At 36.6% G+C, this 17,045-nt stretch overlaps 1 protein-coding gene across 4 annotated transcripts in view; it reads left to right on the forward strand.

Annotated features, from left to right (window-relative positions):
• The window catches only part of AKAP6 (A-kinase anchoring protein 6), a 298,890-nt gene that overhangs the window by 132,487 nt on the left and 149,358 nt on the right, over window positions 1-17,045 (forward strand). For 3 of the 4 annotated variants that reach the window (XM_052782579.1, XM_052782583.1, XM_052782581.1), the window contains 2 exons: window positions 14,696-14,792; window positions 16,059-16,225. In XM_052782579.1, coding sequence (XP_052638539.1) covers window positions 14,696-14,792; window positions 16,059-16,225 — 264 coding nt within the window. The remainder of the gene's footprint in view (window positions 1-14,695; window positions 14,793-16,058; window positions 16,226-17,045) is intronic. The other variant, XM_052782582.1, reaches the window with a different exon arrangement.

The raw sequence follows: 17,045 nt of genomic DNA on the forward strand, positions 1-17,045 counted from the left end.
AACTGAACTGAAAACTGTCTTCAGAATTTCAGCTATACAGAAAACTTCTGTGTCTTTTGTTCTTGGACATTTCTGTTGTAGTAGCACCTATGGGCAGCCACTAGATTAAGTACCCATTGTGGTAGTCTATCAAATGCAGTACGAAGACACTGCATTTTCACCTTACGTTGCAGATTCTGGATTTTGTGGCAGAGTTTGGATTTTTGCCCTGTACTGCACACACTCAGTCCCATGATTCTCATTATGTTTACAGGTGTTCTGAAGACACAGAGCACATCGTGAGATCAGACCTCAAAAAAAGGCATTGGTCATTTCAATTTGTTTTCCTCTTACTCTGCAACATGAAACTTTGGGAGAGATGAGTTTTTATGAGTAGAATTGCAATTTTCACTCTTGACTGGATAAAAAGAAACATATTCCAGGAACAGGGCAATCACCAGGCTGAATTTCTGTCACAGTCAGTTTCTTTTTACCCTTCTTCCATGGGGAGGAGCACAGTAGCTCTTTTGCAGGCAAATGACTTCCAACTTTGCCTTGATGTTCTGTGGGAGGTGAGGCCAAAACCATCATCAGGCTGGAATGTGGAGTAGTAGCCCAGAGGCAACTCCTTCATTGCTAGAGGTAGTCAGAATAAGCGAGTATGTGGGCACCTGTACAACTTCACTTTCCCCTGTAAGTACTTAGGCTCCCAGCTGTACTCTATATCTGCATATCTTTGGGGTAAGAAAATCTTTGTATGTTTCAGGATGACTACGTTATGAACCAAGGTGTTTTTTTCCTTTACTTCTGTGAAGAAGTAAAATGTCTAAAGAACAGTTCAATTTCAATTTGATATTATAATTATTTTTATGTCATATATAGCCAGTGAAAAAATCATTGCACAACCTGAAAAAAAAGTAACTGCGACTTTTCTTTTTTGATTTCAGAAAACATATACTATCATATTCGTTTCTACACAGCAGAACTGAACTATTAAAATACAGAACATTTTTGTAGTGGGGAAGATAGTTATTTGTATTAATTAGATTGTCAGCTTTTCAGTGGCATTTGTCTGTCAGAAATCCTAATCTGTGTTTAAACAGAAGTATATGAACGTCAATTCACATTAAGCTCAATGCTAAAATTTCCCTTCGTTGAGAATTGTAAGACAATGGTGATCAAGGTCTTTGTGAGGGTACTTGTACTGCTCATTTTCTTCTTTTGCCAGTCAGATTATGCATGCTGTCAGACTCACCTAAGGTTTGTTGAAGTAAAGGGGGCTTAGTACTTTATAAGTGTAGGTTCCAGACTTACGGGTTCATAGTACAGACACCGGTAGCAAACTAACCTGGAAAACAAAGAAAATGTGTTGGTTCTTTTCTATATCCTGCATCTGCGCTAACAAACATCATAACTATGTTTCCTCACTGGTGCAGATTTTCTGGTCGTAGAAGGAGTGAAAACTCAGTGTAGATTAGTATTTTTATTTTTATTAGTAGAGACAAGGCCTTAGCCTTTGGCACAAATTATCAATTTCACCACCTGTGATATTGTTTTCTTGGAAATATGTTTGTTGCAATAACAAAATTAGTGCCATAAAGAGACAATATTTTGCATTCATGAATTAAATCTCTGCTGTCAAAATCTAAGAAAAGAAAATATGGGAGCAGGAAAACAGAAAAATGTACTTGTTCTCTTTCTCATTATTGGCTGGGAAAACTCTTGCAGAGGAGACAAGGACAAGGTTGTGAACATCCTCCAAATTTTTCAGTATGTAAAGTTCTTGACTGTCATTTTAGGGTCCCAATGTAAATTGTTGATAAAGGATTGAATTTTAAAGTCTCTTCTCACTCAGCCTTGCTTTTCTACATCTTTGATATTTTGAGAAATGGTGTGGCACAGACACTTAAAGAGAGTGTGTTTATTAAAAAAAAAAACCCACACCACAAGAAACCTACAACATCAACTTACTAGAAACTTTGCACAAGATAATGCTCACATGGTGAGTCAAATCTCTTGAACAGGATGGCAGTGCAAGTCTCCATTACAAGCATCCCTGCATGACATCTTCAGCTTAAATTGGTAGAACTCCCCAAACTGTTCTAGTTAATTCTTATAGCTGGTCTGGCAAGATGTCCTCCCAGGATGTTAATCAGCACTTTGAAGAATATGAGTAGTGTCTGTCTATTGCTCTTGGTCCAGCAAGAGCTGCCTGCAGGCATCTCTGTGACTGTCTGAAGGTCCCACCTGGACAGCTCCTGAAATAATTAGTGAAGCACTTTGTTGTGAAGGTGGAAGGCAGCCTCTCCTGAAGTTGGTCTGTTGTTCCCAGTTAGCCCATTATCTCATTATCTCATCTGTACAGAGACTAGCTAGGGAGTTCCTGGGCCACCAAGGGAATTCATGACTAAATGCACTGTGTGTGCACACCAGCATAGCCCTGATACATAAATACACTACAATTATAAACTGTAGGACAAATTGGAATTTCATTCTTAAATCACATTTACAACTTAAACTCCATAGATTTTGCCATGATGAGTAACCATACAGTTTGGTATAGAGTGTGAATTTTTCCTACAAATTGAAAGTTAGTCTGCATCTGGAATGTGTGCCAAAATAGACAATCCTCAGCTTGGAGGACAGTTTTCTTGCAAATTTTAAAATGCAGTTCCCTGATTTTCTGCAGAACAGAAGTTGCTATATGCTTCATTTTAGATAACACCAAAGCACACAGCTATCAATGAAAATGCTCTCAGAGACCCCTGCAATAGTGACTGAAATTATTCTTTCAATTTTATGGGTCTTCACAACTGAGTAACATTGGTGAAACTGATTTGGGAGCTGTGTACTTCCCATTCATATGGGAGGGCTGACACGGAGCTGCCACCACTTGAACTTCTGGCACCCCTGCAGGCAGCCACCCAAGCCAGCAGATGTTGAAAACACTAATATGTTTTCATAAAACAGGGGTGTTTTTCAGCAGAAATCTACTTTGCCACAAAGGCCTCAGTCAGCTCTACTAGAGAAAAAAGTGAGGCAGGTTTTGAATTTTGTGAACAATTAGGCTCAAATCACTTCCTAATGAAAAGATAGCTTCATTGACCTTACCAAAAAGGAACTTCTGAAAATGGTTTCTGATTCGCTTTATCTTTTGTAGCTCTTCTTTTCTGTTATGCTGATTCTTGCCCATTGGCACCCTGATCAAAATCAGCTACTAGCAGACTGTAAGCATAGACTTGGTGGTATGCAAATCAGTTCTCATCAAAAACAGTATCCTGAAGGCAGCTTATGAGCTGAAAGCATCTGTCTAGATGGTACTACTGTGCTTGTGAAACCAAAGAGACTTTCTTATCAGCTCAACAAACAAGAATTCACCATGTTGCTCTTGACCATTTTAGTTTGCTAAAATAGACATTTTACCACTCTTTATCCCTGACCCGAAAAGATACATTGTTTTAGCACAGTAAAGAAGTAAGTTAGTAAATGAGTAAATGTGAAGAACCACTGAGGAAAAGGTCTAGGGCTGAGGCCTGGGACTTTTAATTCTGTAGTCTTAACTTTTCCCGTTGTTGTTAACACTACACTATTTTCTTGTTGCTGCACAACTAGTTGCGCACCTTACTGTGGTGTGCTCTCAGGTCTTTTGGCCAAAGCCATTTCTGTGTCATAATTAAGAGCTAGGTAATACAAGACTTTTAAATGGAAACCTACAAATGAAAAATACCTTACTCTAAACTTATTTCATGGAACTTTTAAAATCCTTCTTGCATTATTAGTAGGTGTTGACGAACAGTATTTTTCAGTGGAGATAAAATTAATTAAGGAAAGGTATTCGTAGAAATTTGAAACTAGTAGTCAGGCATCTTTTTCCTAACAATCTTACTCTTCAGAATTTCCGTAAGATTAAAATTCTGAAATATTGAGTACAGGGAATGTAGAAGATATATATGTGTGTGTATATATATATAGGGAGAGAGAGTAATGATAGATTTTGCATTTTTTCTTCAAAACCGGCTAAAGAATGGTCAGAAGTTCCCATGATGATGTACTTTCTTTCAAAGTGTCTGTTGCCTTTTGCCCTTTTGAGTAAGACCGTGGCTGTAATCTGCCAACATTTAGGTTTGTAATTTGGAGGACAGCAAATCATAGAATCACAGAATGGTTTTGGTTGGAAGGGACCTTTAAAGGTCACCTGGTCCAACCCCCCTGCAGTAAGCAGGGACATCTTCAACTAGATCAGAGCCCCGTCCAACCTGACCTTGAATGTTTCCAGGGATGGGGCATCTGCCACCTCTCTGGGCAACCTGTTCCAGTGTTTCACCACCCTCATTGTAAAAGATTTCTTCCTTATATCTAGTCTGAATCTACCCTCTTCCGGTTTAAAACCATTACCCCTTGTCCTATCGCAACAGGCCCTGCTAAAAACTCTGTCCCTGTCTTTGTTATAAGCCCCCTTTAAACACCAAAAGGCCACAATAAGGTCTCCCCAGAGCCTTCTCTTCCTCAGGCTGAACAACCCCAACTCTCTCAGGCTTTCCTCACAGGAGAGGTGCTCCATACCTCTGATCATCTTTGTGGCCCTCCTCTGGACCTGCTCCAACAGGTCCATGTCCTTCTTATGTTGGGGGCCCCAGAGCTGGACGCAGTACTCCAGGTGGGGTCTCACCAGAGCAGAGGAGAGGGGCAGAATCACCTCCCTCGACCTGCTGGCCACGCTGCTTTTGATGCGGCCCAGGATAATGGTTGGCTTTCTGGCCTGCGAGCGCACATTGTCAACTCATGTCCAGCTTTTCATCCACTGGTACCCCCAAGTCCTTCTCCGCAGGGCTGCTTGCAGTGTTTCACTTTACTCCCATTGTAACTGTGTATATAAGATATCCTTAGAAAAGATGGCAGCTGGTAGTTTCCTGTTTCTCCAGATAGCACAAAGAGGAATGGTTTGTCACTCGTGGAAAGAATGGAGGAGGATGGCCTCCTTGAAAAGAATTAATTGTTCACACCAGGGTTATTTGTTTGTTGGGGTTTTTTAGGCAAAAAATATACGTTCTGTTTTGTTGAAACTAGAATAGCAAATATGTTCTGTAGAAAGTACAAATGGCTAGGATTGCATGGAGTCATTGCATTACAATGTTGTTTGGATATGCTAAAGGATCATTTCCATGAATCAGAATGTCTTGGTTTTCTAATAAATTGTGTGATCCCTGTCTGTAATTTTTACCTCAATGTCGTTGCAAGCTTTGTGCCACATGAAAGTGCTTTTTAGCCCAGAATTGTTCCATTATATTAACCTTCTCAGTCATGATGTTTACTTTACGTGCTACAGTCTTAAAAATATCATAGAGAAAGTATCACTAGTATTTCAAAACAAATTATACAAGTTGATTCACACTAGCATTTACTTCTCTGCTGTATAGGAAGTTTAGATGTCACCTCCATTCCAAAACCAAATTCTTCTTAAGATATGGGAGTTTTGAGAGTTTTATTATCTAAAGAGAAATGAAATAAGAATTTTCCTGTGTCCAGTATAAATGTTTCTGGCCACATCATGGCTCAGCACTTTCTTAGCTGTAAACATCAAATGCTTTCATACAGAAAATAGATTGTATTTTCACGTTTAAGAAATTGTATTGGTGAAGTAATGTTGCTTCTGTGATATCTCATGATAACTGATCATCTGTTTGTAACGAGTCTGCTACGTCTGAAAAAAAATCATTCTCATCCCCTTGGAAAATCTCATTTTCTGAAAAATGTCATTTTAGAGAAGTATTAAATACCTGTTTCCATTGAAAATAAGGTTAAATACACATGCCTTGGGCTAATCTACTGGCTGGCTTTGTGGTAGCGGTGGTAACAGTAATTTTATTAAAGGTATTAAAGCCTCTGAAATGGCTAAGGTATATACTGTACTTTTGCTATATGGGCATTTCCAATGTCCATGGCAGCCAATTTAGAGATTTTTTCTCAAAATATACAACAGTATCTGCAGGATGATGGTGCTAAAGGGTCTGAGCACCATGAGTGGACTAATCTCTTGCTTCTCTAAGGACTTTGGTTTGAATCTGTTCAGCCTATTGTTAGTTTGAATTTCTGAATTTTATGCTGTTATCTTGAAAGGTATTTTGGGTATGCATGGGTTCCTGAACGTATGTCCTTTTATATAGGAAGCAGTCTGCAGAACATACTAATCAGAGATATAGACTAAATACAGCAGATTTCAAATAACACAAGCAAATAAAAGGACTCAATAGGAAGTAAGACATCAATGTTAAACAAAGGGAATGCATGTATATTGTCAGTTGTGAGTATTATTCAGCTTTGAAAATCTGTAAACCCAATAACCTCTATGTAAGTTTTTCTGTTTCTTGAGTTAAAGTGCCTGAGAACATCAGAAGGAAATGTTGCTGTCATTTAATACATTTGGCTGTACCTGTGTTATAGTCTGGAGCCAGAGAGTGTACAGTTGCTGGCAGTGGGAAAAATAGAGGTTTCTAAACTGTTTGGACTGTTCTTTTGAATTTCAGCACCTTTTTTGGTGACTAAATAAGAGAAAAATCAGGTATATATGAGAAAATCGAGTTATATATCCTGCTAATCACAGTACTGTTGTCCTGACCAATACAGAAATACTTCACTTGATCTACACTTGTTTCCCATAAGGTCATGCAATGAAGAAGAGCTGACACATATCTTTCCTTTGTAAGGAGGAGTGGGCCATGTTTATGCTCCCAGCATCACAGAAGTAGGAGATCTGTTGTGATGGAGATCTGTTATTACTACGTGTGTTTTTAGTGAAGGAAGGGACTGTCCATTTACTGTCCTCTGATACTGTTGCTACCAGCCATTACCACACAGTCCCGCTCAGGAGGTTTATTTTGTAGCAAGCGTATAGCATAGGCAATAATTTCTTAATTTTCCCGGAGACTGAATGACTGGAATACTGTTAAAAGTACTACTTTTTTCTAAATCTGTCTTCCAAATTTGTAGATACCTAACCTTGTACAGCTGTGAAGAAAAAAGGGATATTGCATTTACTTTGTTTTTTGATTGGTTCAGACCTTCCCAGGACTCCTTTTCTTTTTGCTACCACCCCAAATGTACATAGTTTTTGCTAAGAAGGCATTTTAGTTCACCTTTAAATTGCATAAAACCTTATATCTGTACATATATAAAAAGCAAATTACATCTCCCTCATATTCCTCTGAAATTTTAATAGAACTAAAATCCTTCAAGGATTGTTCTAAAACTACATACTGTTCTTTAGTGCCAGTGAATGCTTTTTGTTCTGTAAGTTAGTAAATTGATATTTAAATATTACATATGTATATGTTTTTTCTCCCTTAGTAACTCCATATTTGCCAAGGCTGCCATGCCCCATGAATTTATCTTTGGGTTGGAAAGCTCTTTTCTCTTGGTTGGCTTTTTTCTGCCATGACAATGTGGTAGGACAATACAACTTTTGCATATTTTAGGGCATGCGGGCTCTCTGGGTGGAAGAAGTGTACCTAGAAACATGTAAGATCAGCCAGACAAATGTCATCTTGATAGAAAAAGGAGTCAGAAGACTGTGACTTCTGCAGTTTATTTCCTGAGTATCTCAAGAGAACAAGAAATGATCGAGGACAGTTATATATGGTGAACTGGATGTGCAGTTCACCATGCTTATGGCAATTTAGCAATTGTTTCATTGTATAGCCATTTTGCCTGTGTGCTTTCCTGCCTGTGTTCTTCCATCCCTCATTGTCTCTTGATAATAAATGTATTGAGATTCAATTTAGGAAGCCTCATGTTAACTTTTTTTTTAACAATGTAAAACATTTAGACAGACAAAAGCAAAGAGAAATGTATGTAGTGAAATACAAAAAAGAAATTAGAGTTGGCAGCAGAAGAATTTATGTGAGTTTGAAATACAAAATATCTGCAAAAATAGCCTCTATGCCTTCTAAACTAAATCTGCAAAATAGGCTTCCTGGAGAGTTGGGCTAACTATCCTCTTCCTCCACATCTAAAATTATGCATTCAAAACTTGGCTAAATTACCTAAGAGATGACAAACACAATGAGGAATGAGAAACAGAAATTGGGGGACCTAAAGTATTTAATGTGAGGAAGATTGTGCTATTTATGTTTAAGAGGTAACAAAGAGAAAAACATTGATTGCCTAATACTGGAATGGCAGAAGCTGTGACAGAGAAGAAAGGGGTGAGGTGGTTTTACAAAAGTATGAATTACTGTAGGACTACTGGGGTAGAGCCTGCCCTTTTGTATTTAGTTTTGCTGGTGTGTCACAAATTCTGTGGCATGTGAAAGACCTACGCTACTGCTCTGTCAGCCCATTACATTCCAGTCCTTACTCCTACATTTTTATCCAGTCTAGATTTAAAGGTCTCAAGGGATCAGGGCTTTCACTGTTTCCCTTAGGAGATTATTACACAATCTAATAGATCTGACTTTTGGGGGAAATTTCACTGGTATTTATCTTAAATTTTCTTTTTCTTAATTTAATTCCATTAGTTCCATTTACTATACCCTCTGATACTGTTCTATGCTAATAAGTCTGCTTTCTGCTTGGTGTTCAGATTCATGGAATATAAGTAGATAATGATGGCCCTTTCACTTAATCATCATTTAGTCAGTCTTGTTTATTTCTTATAATCTTCCACCATTTCCTCTTTTAAACATATTTTATTTGCCCTTCACTAAACTCCCACCAGTTTGTCTCTTCATAAATGTGCTTGGTCCGCCCAGGCAAAAAGTACATTCAGATCAAGTGAAAGGTGAAGAATGCATATTAGTGATCAGAAGGTAAAATCATTCCTGGGGTTGCTATAATTATCTCATTACTAAACATTTTGAACGCAGAATGTTCAGTTAATATTATATTTCAATGAATGATAAACTTACACAAAGAAATTGTCTGAGCAGTCAAACCATCTTACATCTGATCTACATCTACAGTGGCACAGTGCCAGCATGAGATGGTGATTATGGGATTATCAGTAGTGAGGTTCCCAGATCAGATTTATGTCAATTTTAAAGGCATTTTAGGCATAATCTGATATTGTGAATCAACATAGACAGTGATATTGGTTTTTTGCCCATTTTTATCTGCCTACAGATGCCAGTGGAAGGAATTACCCCCATAGAAATCCAAGAAATTATTGTCTTTTAAAGCTTTCTCATTGTGGCAGGGGGTAGAAGACCACATCTTCTTTCCACAAGCTATTCAATATTAAAAAATATCTACCAGCTCCCCTTGGTTACAGAAGGAAATAATGTGTGGTTCATCTAAGGAAAATGATGGTCATATTGTATTAGGCATTAGAGATTTTCTTCGCAGTTGGTAATAATTGGCCCCTCGGCCATTACTGCTATACGGAGTGTATGTTCTCAGTCTCAGGGACAGCAGAAAAAGACCTTTAGTGGGTGCTGCAGCTTCAGAGGAGGATTCACCATGTTCTCCTCAAAAAGCAAAGGTAGAATCCCTGTTATTGTGGTAAAAATCAAACTTGACTATGGAGCTGCATAAAGCATTTCCATAGCGCTTGTGTTCTGTTTAACAGGTGGAGTGTCACTCAGATAGAAATACGGCTTAAAAGAAATGAAGAAAATAAAAAATTCTTTATAGTCATCTAGGTTTTATGGAAAGCATGAACAAAGGAGACATTGACTGGAACCATCTCATGTGTAACATTTAATTCCCAGGAAAACATATGCTAGTCACTTCTAATACTAAGTAGGCTTTATATCCCTGATGAAAAATGTGAGGCTTTCCTAAATAAGATATTTCCCAATTGTTAAAAAGTCAAATAGTTTGATGATATATTTGTAGACGTAATGTGTGAAATGCACTACTTCGTAGAAGATAGGATCTTTTTCCATGTACAAATTGCATATGAATATCCATTTTATATAACCATTGACCAATTAATTATGTATTTAGTATTATGTCACTAGAATGCTAAATATATTCCATGTTAATATAAGGGCAGCTTACATGGTAGTTATTTTTCTGATTTACTGAATGTCATTGGTAGGTGGTGTTCAGGAGTATGAAAATACCACTACATTATTACATGGCTTATTAGGTTATTAACCTGAGTACGTAAATACTAGGCAGTGACCAAACAGAGACTTTCTGTGTGGTCAGAACTCCTCAAGAGAAAAAAAAAAGAAAAAAATAGACAGCTACCTTTCCAGAACTAAAAGTTAAATTCAGTACTTGATAGCTTGGTATTTTGTCATAGCAAGCTATTAGGAGGTAACTGTGCCAGGACCCATACAGTTGCAAAAGTAACTCTATGTTAAGAATATAAGAATAAATTTTCAGGAACAGTGCTAAGTCACGTTCCCTTTAAGACAAATGAAATGTGGTAATTTAAAAAAAATTAAAATTGAATTTTCAACTTTATTTTTTTTCTTGGCGATTATTGGTATATAGCATATATTTAATAAATGAGTGACACGTTTGTTGCTCCATTTGCTTAGAACTTTACTGTGTGTTGAAACTGTCTCCCTATCCAAAACATAACATTGCTGATAATATTTGTGGTAGTTTGGTTATCCTTTCAGGATTGTCTCAGTCAAAGAATCCCATTTCTTTTCCACTAGAAACTGTTCCCATGACTCTAAATTTCACAACTGAATTATATCTGTCACAGTGTTATAATTAAAAATACTACATTCTTAGCCAAAATACACATTCAACTATACCTAAATATAGAAATCCATACTTTTAGTAAAATTGTGGTTTTCTCCAAAAACGCAAATGACTATTAGGAAATTTTAAATTAAGCTTTCTATTTCAAATTCTAAAATCATAGGTCACTTAGATAATTTTAATTGTCTGTACCATTGCTCTAAAAAATAAATGCCCTAGAAGCAGTGATATATTTCTCAAAGGTGTTTAAACACATGAAAAATGAACCTCAAGAAAATTATGTCTCGGGGTACCCCAGTACATCACACGTGCTAATAGTATGATTAACTGAGAAAATGAAAATATTTCTTTCAATACAGTATCTTAACCTGGCAACAGGTGTAAACTGCTGAGTCATTTGAACTAATCTATATTTATGTATACATTGTAGGTTCACATGATACCTAGTTGCTTATTTGTGTTTCAGAAACACAAAGTATACTGGAAATAATTAGTTGGACAGATCATGACTTAAAAAAAATACATGCTTGTACAAAATCTGTGTGCCCCTGGAAACAAAAATATTTAATAGCTGACTGTCCTTACTGCAGATATGAATAGGTCAAGACGCAGATTGTGGTTTAGCAAATTACAAGGATTTGCTAAGAACAGAGGGTTGCAAAACAGCGAAAGATTGCATATCAGAGCTTGATTTGTACATACTGTAGGATACCTACTCAATAGAAGTTTCCTAAATTTAAGTATCTACAGCTATAAAATAAATCCTCAGAGGAACTTCAAATAAATATTTTTTCAAATAGTTTTTCTCATCTCCAGTTGTACAGACAAATAAGCTGAGAGGGAGAGATTATTATATGTTGGAAAAGCGCTGTCTTATTTTCAGTGTGTTCAGAGCCCAGTATAGATCAGGAGGTGCTGCTTTTTTCCCCATGGAGGTTCTGCATTATTGTTGTCCAATGGATCAATCAGTTTCCTAAAATTCAGGGGACAGCCTCATTTTGTGAAGGCTGGCTTCCTTTGCCACATGCAGTTGACAGAAGATAGCACTCCTGGGACTTTGTTCTTACACTTTTGGAGTCTTTATTCCTGTTTATTTACAGTTCTGTAGCTTTAATAAAACTGCATGATTCTTGCCCCACTTTTCCTTTCTTGCTAAATAAGAACAGTTGATGTTTATATATAGGTGCGTGGTGACTAGGAAAAGTGCAGAGAACTTCATAAGGAAATTTTGCTTGTTGCAGCTTGTAAACTACATCATATACAGTGTAATACTAGGGATGACATTAATGTGTTGTTTAAAAAGCTGCCGTCAGGCCAATGCACATGCATTTTCCATAATGTATATGTGCTCATGTGTGATATTTAGACTGCCCCATAGCTGCAAATGTGTCTGGAAAAATGGCTTTGATTAATTGACTTCCCTCCTCTTCTCCTTTCCTCTCTTCAGATGCAAAGGCTCCATTCATTATCAGGCAAGATCAGAGGAGGAGGGGAGCAGAGTACCTGGGTCACACGCTGTTAGAGTTACAATTTTCCAAATGCCATAAGTAAAGAGTTTGGAATGGGAAATATCCAGGATGGGAGAAGACCTCTGTGTTTGAAGGTCCTCCTCCATTCCAAATATTGGTCTGATTTTACCTTTAGCTGTGCAAATTCACATCTCTCCATTGTATATACATGTAATGTTACATCTTCAACTCTGTCTGCCTTTTTCACATGTCACATTTTCAGCTCTGCAGGTATGAGGAACCACGAGCACTGATGCACTGATTGAGGGCTATTCTTTCCAGTGTTCTTCGTCCGTTTGTTCCTTTTCCTTAGGAAATTACCACCCATAAGAAATTATATATACACATGTAATTCTAAAGCCAAAACTCATATTTCATTACATCAACTGACAATTTCCTTCACTTCTGTTTGTATGTATTCTTATATGAATGGTTCCCTCCTTTTGATGCCTCTGTGCTGATAAGAATTTATTTCTGCTAAATTTCATGTATGTTCACAGTATTCGTGCCATGCATAATTTATCCATAAAATCAGAATTTTGCACAAGAAGAATATTGCTAGTCAAAACCCAAAAGTTTGGCCCCATCTTTATTCATCATATTTTGCTTCTTCAGTTTAACATTATTACTGGTTAATAGGTGCACCTGAAAATCAAGCTGTATTGTAGTATCTGGTGCGTTATGTTAAATGAATCTTTTCTAGGACAGCAAGTCTTTTTTTTTTTCTAATGAAAAAGAATACCTCATCCTTTCCAATTTTCCTATCAAACACATCCACATCATCTCGAGACGCTGCCACATCCAGCTGCATCTATACTCAACTTCAATTATATGAAATTACACAACCTACTCTGAGGTCCTTTAGGTTCTCTTTTGCTGTGTGTGGCACACGCATAGTGCATTTCCTGTGAAGTGCATGATTACAAACTATTCAGTACAAGCCTGTTTTAAGTAAACAGTAAATTAAATATTGTCAGTGCTTGTTCAGACGTGCACTTACGAAGGAAAAAGAACTTCTAGATTTGGGTTCATAAAAGTCTAGATTAAAGAAAGGGCCAGACATAAACTAGGCATCCTTTTTCCTTTTTAACTTCTCTTGGCTGACCCAGTTGTTCAACAGCTGGTACAAAACAGTATATTCAGATGCCCATACAAGGAAAATTGGGCTAGACAAAATGCTGTAGGTAGCAAAATTCCTGTTTATTGCTCTTTATTTGAATGGGGAATTCTTAAAAACATTCTGTCACTAACTGTCAGGTACACTGCTGCCTGAAAGGCTGTTAAGAGTCTGTCTGAGCAACATGCCTCTTTCAACCATGACAAATACAGTAAAATAACATCATTTTATTACAGTTCTGGCAATATTATTTTCTGCTACGCCAATCAGCTTGACTACAGGAGTTGGGAAAGGAAGGAAATGGTCACTTCCCTAAGAAATTAGGGCTTTTGAGTATTTTGTGGTGTCTGCTACTTCAGTGCTAGCATGGTCACTCGTATTTGGAGAAGTATAAATTTATTTTATAAAAACCAGAAGCTACAAATGTGCACTTGCAAAGTCTCCTTTCATCTCTGCCAGTTAACTCATTCCCAAGAGAAGGCAAAACTCTTTTCTTCCAAGGGGTCAAATATTGTTTTCATTCATTCCATAGACATTTCAAAGCGAACAAGAGTTGCATGTGTGTGTTCAGGGCTGCACATGATTTATGATTAAATACAGCAAGTACCCCTTTCTTTATTGTATTTTGTTTCTCTTTCTTACACACAAGTATGAGTGAGAAGCTCTGGTAAATAATTCACAAATTTATCAACCTTATCAGTGGTATATGAAATGGCATAACATATAGTAGATCATGTTTCCAGTTCCTCTCTCTATTACTAGATTTTAATGCAATTTGTAAAAATAAAAAATACATTAAAAAAGAAACAAAATATTTGAATCACTGTTAAAGCAGAGATCCTCTGTAAACTAGTAAAAATATTAGTGAAAAAAAGGATGAAAAATACTTGCTTTGCAAATTAAGAATGCAGAGATCTAAAGCAGTCTAATTTGTTCTTTGAAAACGGATATGAGAGTTAACTCAGAAACACAATATTAATAGATTTGTATGAGTGCACATAAGGCCAATATATTCAGTGCTGTAATTTTTTTATGGTTTCATAAATAGTGCTATCACCAACATTTCAAAGAAATCTGAAAAAAACAGAGCTCATATGTGGTGGCATAAATTTAGTGTATTTTATAGAACACTGTTACTCCAGATATAGCCTACGGGTTGTGACTTTTCATAAAACCTAATGAATTTCTAGATTTGTCAGCTGTTTCAACACAGATGTACTTTGCTGATCTAATGGAAACATTTTGAGCCCAGATCCAAAATATCAATAGCTTTTAGTATCGCAAATTAGTTTGGCTATTGGGTAAAAGGGGATGTGGTTCTTGATAAAAAGCAGCAAATAATTTTGTACATGTGTTTTATGATAACTGCTTCTCCAATGTCTGATACTGAGGGTTTTTTCTCTCTTTTTGTTTTCTTCTCTCTTTTTTGCAGAGTTTTAAGTTGAATGTCGATAGCCACTGTGCTTTAAAAGAAGCAGTGGTAGAAGAAGGACGTCAACTTCTTGAGCTTATTGTATCTCACAAATCAGGTAAATCCTTCTGAAATATTGCAAGTCTTTATGTCTCCAGACTATTAAAGAATGAAGAAGCATTGCTGTAAATTACTGCATATATTCACTTCCTTATGTATTATTAATATTTACATTATCAGATTGACCTTCAAGATTTATAAATGTTTCATATACTGCATACAATCCAGTGATACTTATAAAATGAAATACTGCCTGCAAATAGTCTGTTCATTTTATTTTGGTCTTGCTGCTCAGCTGAGTTTCAATTGAAATCACATCACTGAAAACTTCACACTGACACATTCTTTGATGTAGGTGCTATGGAAATAACATTAAGATAATGAATTAGGATTTCAAATATATATATATTTTTACATACTCTGCATGGGTAATTGCATTGGTAAGGCTTTATTTTGCCACTTAAACTAATTCTTACATTGACTTTAATATATTTATGAGGAATAGATTAAAATTAAAAATACCTTTTTCCTTTGGTTAGGCTTGTCTTTTTCTGCAGAGGCCTTAAATTGAGAGGAGGGGGAAAGGTATACTGATTTCCCTTTCTCTATCCCCACCACCTCCTATATTTTTAGATGTTTGCATGACTTGTATGATAATAGGGTTTTAATCAGCATATACTGCTATGGAATGCCATCTTAATTTTGGCTTACTTAGCATGCTTTTCATCCAGGTTGAAGTTATCCTTTGGTCTACTGTTCTCTGATCATGTTATACATTGTGCCTCTATTGTTTCACAGCATCAGACAGATCTGTGTAATGTGAAAGCTATAGAAAATTAGTGACTTCTATGTATAGTTCCAAAAAGGTATAGAAGCCATAGCAGAGAAGGGTAGTGCATGTCATCATACACTTAGAAAATGGTAATGTGTAAACTACAGAAAGTATTTACAGGAGCTGGAGGTAAGAAAAATGTCTTTGGAAGATTATAAAATGTTTCGAGATAAAGACTAGATATTAGAAGGTGAGATTACTGTAGCATTCCCTACTGCTTAGAAATCACAGTTTATATGGGATTTTCCTCTTGAAATTGTCAGCTGAAACATAATAAAAATTTAACATGATGGCTAAAAGAAATGTTTTGACCCTATAGCATTGTTTTGCAGTATGAACAATAGTAATGCTTGGATTTATTGCTGAGAAAATACATTAAAATCCTTGTTGCATTTATTCTTTTACATTTCCTGCTAATTCTTTGAATAAAGAACAATATTTAAAGATGCAGTTGAGTTTACAGCTTTTACTTTTTTCCCCTTCATTTTGGAGAAGGACTGAAGGACATGCTGCAGATGATTGCAAGTCAATGGAAGGAACTACAGAGGCAAATCAAACGGCAACACAGCTGGATTCTTAGGGCTCTGGATATCATCAAAGCAGAGATCCTGGCTACTGATGTGTCTGCAGAGAATGAGGAAGGGACTGGGAGCCCTAAGGTAAGTGGCTTGAAGTTTGCCTTATTTCCTCTTATTTCCGTCTTCTTTTGAACTAGGCACCACTGAAGTTTTCTTTCCACCCTAAGGCTTTTCATTTCTACTGGGTAAACTTTTTTTTTTCATAAACAAAATGAAATGCCTTACACTGAAACAATAAAAAAATCTTAGAACTTTCAAGTTTTCCAGGAAGACCTGTCTCATTGTGTGTAGAGGGGCATGAGGGGGAACATAAAATATTTAGTAAACAAAACATAAAGCATCTTTAACATGAATAATCAGAATGGTTTTAAATTGTTTTGTTGCAACTATAAATCACTATAATCAGTGCAATCACTCAGCTCTGACATCCATTAGCCGCTTGGTTACAGCAAATTAACAAAGAAGAGAGAAAGTGATTCATTATCTCATTCCTGTTAATGACTATCAGATGCATTGCTTAATTAGGGGATGGCCATTGTAGTGGGAAGAAGGTCATATGCCTTTTCACAAATCTTTTTGCTCTGAGTTTAAGTCCTCCATAATAGTGCATGTGTTGAATACAAGTACTTTAAGAATAAGGTATTGACACCTATCATCATTTTGTGGATATTAATCATTAAAGAGGGCTATAGTACTTACCAGTTGCAAAACTTAATATTTGTAAGAGCATTTTCAATACAAAACAAGCTTATTCAAATTGGTGCAAGCAGTGCACGCAATAGAAACTTCTGGCATAGGGTCCATAACCTTTCATTACCATCAGTAGTAAGCAAAGGTGTTTGGGGGAGGGTGCATTGGAAAGTGTTTCTTTCCAATGCCTTCTAAGCAAAGAATATGCAGC

The sequence above is a fragment of the Harpia harpyja genome, chromosome 3 (assembly GCF_026419915.1).
Source record: "Harpia harpyja isolate bHarHar1 chromosome 3, bHarHar1 primary haplotype, whole genome shotgun sequence".
In the NCBI taxonomy this organism is placed as follows: Eukaryota; Metazoa; Chordata; class Aves; order Accipitriformes; family Accipitridae; genus Harpia; species Harpia harpyja.